Genomic DNA, 3,429 nt, shown 5'->3' on the forward strand with positions numbered 1-3,429 from the left:
ACTACGGGTATAACTATGTGTCTAACCAACTGTTACGGTGCTTCACAATATTTCTACCTGTTTCCTTGTGACATTCACTTGTGAAGATCCATGTGAGAGGTTGTCCTCTGGACACATTAGACAGATTTAAGAACTTTGAAAGTGCATTGCTCCAAATGGATACAAAGAGCTCCATCTGAAATGATAAAGTTATATTTCAAACTGGATGACATTGATCACAACGTTAGGGCCAGGAAGTACACAAAATTTAGGTTACTTTGACCCTGACCTTCTACCCCCTATTCATCTCTTCCCCCTTCCACAACCACCGTGTATTCACTGTTTTCAAGAAAATAACATTATATAATTTAAAGAAATTAATAATACTACCACCTTCAAGGTAATGGACTTCAGAGAACTGAAATAAAGGATTAAATAAAATCACATTAACAATCGATACAAGAATCTGCCATGGACTCGCCAAGCTAGGATGACATAGACAATGCACATATTTGAGAATAACACCCAATAAGAATAAACTTAATATTACATGCTAACTGCTATTTAGTTAAACTATTGTGGAGGTCAATCAACGTTGTTATTGTAATAGACCATTAAATCAATGGGGTATCACCCATAGAATCAAAGGACCTGGGTATCAATTGGTATGAAGAAAAACAATGGTCCTTGACTATTGATCAAAGAGAATTCTTATCTGAAAATCTTTTCTAATTTTGGAAATGCAATTAAATCTGCATGCTTTAACTCAAGCAGGTGGGGGAGATATATTCAATTTCACACTGGTTTTATACACATTAAATGCAAGAGAAAAGGCAGTACCCAAGATTAAAGAAAAAGGATTGTAACCACACTTCGGATATTTGTACTAACCAAATTTACATATTTATTTACAGTTTCATAAAACAATTGTAGTTATAGACGGCGCAAGTACAGTGAGGAAAGGAAAGGGGTGCTCAAGTGTTTAGAAGGAGAAAAGAAAAGCGTATTATACTGTACAATTCCAATATTTACAACAAACAAAAGCGGGGAACCTTCCGCTTTTAGGTTGGCCTGTCCACACGGTTTTGAGGAGAAAGGGGTGGGACAATATGGGTACAGGCACACAAGTTGAAAGGCGTCGACGTTTCGACCCTGGTGCTCTAGGGATATTTGAGGCCTCGGCTGCGGGTCTTCTTCAGGACAAGGGGCAAGAATGGGATTGGGGGGAACCTTGGCCGTGATCAGGCACGTAGTCTGGTTAGGAACACCAATGAAGCTTGTCAGGGGAAAAGGATTTTCGTCCCGGCTTCCAGGGGGTAGGTCACCTTATAATTTCAAGGTGATCTGGTATGGATTCACTTGACTTTACCCAAAGAACAAGCTGACCAGTCAAGTGAATCGAAACGTCGACGCCTTTCAACTTGTGTGCCTGTACCCATATTGTCCCACCCCTTTCTCCTCAAAACCGTGTGGACAGGCCAACCTAAAAGCGGAAGGTTCCCCGCTTTTGTTTGTTGTAAATATTGGAATTGTACAGTATAAAACGCTTTTCTTTTCTCCTTATAAACACTTGAGCACCCCTTTCCTTTCCTCACTGTACTTGCGCCGTCTAAAACTACAATTGTTTTATGAAACTGTAAATACATATGTAAATTTGGTTAGTACAAATATCCGAAGTGTGGTTACAATCCTTTTTCTTTAATCTTGGGTACTGCATTTTCTCTTGCATTTAATGTGTATAAAACCAGTGTGAAATTGAATATATCTCCCCCACCTGCTTGAGTTAAAGCATGCAGATTTAATTGCATTTCCAAAATTATGTTATTGTAATGGAGCCATCCAACAACCGGAATTTTAACATCCTACAGCTCTCTTGAATTTTAAGAAAGCTTTGAAGGATAATGCCATTGGCATTTATAGATGCTGTTACTGAGACACTCCAGCCATTTCTAGTTGAAACTGAGAACTGGTTTCCCACCTACACAGGAAAGAAGTTTCAGAAAGATCACCCCTTAGGTGTGTATCCTCTTGGGCTGATATTAAACAATGCAGATTTTTGACTCTCCAAAATGTCCTTATGAATCATGGACTTGATTTGCAGCTTAAGCTTTTTGTTGGTGACGATGATTACAACTGGGCTCAAGGCACAGTAGCTGGAGGCAAAGAAAGCCCGTGCATCAATCAGCTCGGTGGGCACATACGATGAGGCAAAAATGGAAAAAATCCAGATGCTGCTGTCGAGGCCGAAGAAGAAGACATACAAGGAAACCAAAATAAGTACAACAGTGGCAGCCTTGGTTTCTGCTGTATTTTTCCAGTCCTGCTCAGACCTTCGTATAGATTTTACTCGGCGGTTGTGCCTATACAAAATTAAAACAATGTAAGCACTGGACAGCGTCATCAGAAGCACGCATACAAGATCTCTGGCAACAGACACTGCCCCATAGACAAGAAACACAGAGTAGGAAGGCAAACGTATGAAGCAGAACCCCAAATTTACGACTTGGGCAGTGGCATTTTGCTGTATACCCCATAAAAAACTGTTTACAGTGAAGACGTCGAGGAATGTGTTGAAACACCAAAGGGAAGACATGACGAGCAGCAGGTTTTTCACCACCATCTCTTTCACGGATTTCCAGAGCTTGGAAGGGCGCGCGAGGACTGCGCACTGGTAGCAGCTCAGCAGAGACGTCAGGCTCACAGACATGCCCTTGCAGATACGGTAGACTGTGACATTAACGTTACATCCTTTTTCGTCCATGATTTGTTGAAACCCAAGGGATGACAGGCTCTGTGGAATGCCTCGAACCATTACCACTGCCAGGTTAACGAAAGACAGTTTGCAGAGGATTATTTCCGTGGGTAAGGCGCGTCGACAAAAGACCCAAAGATGTACAAAACTTATCAGAATGACAAGGTTCCCGGGAATTCCGATTGCTTCTAATAGGAAGAAGCCAATTGCTTTGAGACTCAGGCGCAAATTCATTGCCGTTGAGGTACAGGAACACTCAATGAATCTTCAATCGACTGTGTTAGGACAATGGTGAAAGAGCAAGCAACGTGAACAAGGAGAAGAAATGACACTCAATTCATGTATTGGCATCTGATCCCAGAGCATCCAATTGTAAGGCCTGTAGTACCTGGTTAACTTGGTGCTCCGAAATCTTTCTGAAGCATCAATCTGTTAATCAAAACGTCTCTGGGATTCTTCTTGCACCACCATCGTTCTGTTGCCTATTTTCTGGATCAACAGTCTATAGATATTCTATAGATTTTCTTCCCCAAGAAACCTCTGTAAAAAAGTAAACACATGTCAATTAAGAAAGTAACTGCTGCTTGCTTTACAAAACTAAAGATGATGAGAAAAATCTTTCCATTCCTGCCGATGGACGCGCGCAGAACAGTCACTCAGGCCTTAATAACATCTGATCTAGACTATGCCAACAGTCT

General features: G+C 41.1%; 1 protein-coding gene across 1 annotated transcript; it reads right to left on the bottom strand.

Moving 5' to 3' along the window:
• Nucleotides 1-1,984: 1,984 nt before the first annotated feature.
• Nucleotides 1,985-2,965, bottom strand: LOC147712704 (olfactory receptor class A-like protein 1). Its single transcript, XM_086919691.1, has one exon. It carries the CDS (start codon nt 2,963-2,965, stop codon nt 1,985-1,987), a length of 981 nt encoding a protein of 326 aa, XP_086775817.1.
• Nucleotides 2,966-3,429: the final 464 nt, after the last annotated feature.

The sequence above is a fragment of the Lissotriton vulgaris genome, chromosome 5, assembly GCF_964263255.1.
Source record: "Lissotriton vulgaris chromosome 5, aLisVul1.2, whole genome shotgun sequence".
Lineage (NCBI taxonomy): Eukaryota > Metazoa > Chordata > Amphibia > Caudata > Salamandridae > Lissotriton > Lissotriton vulgaris.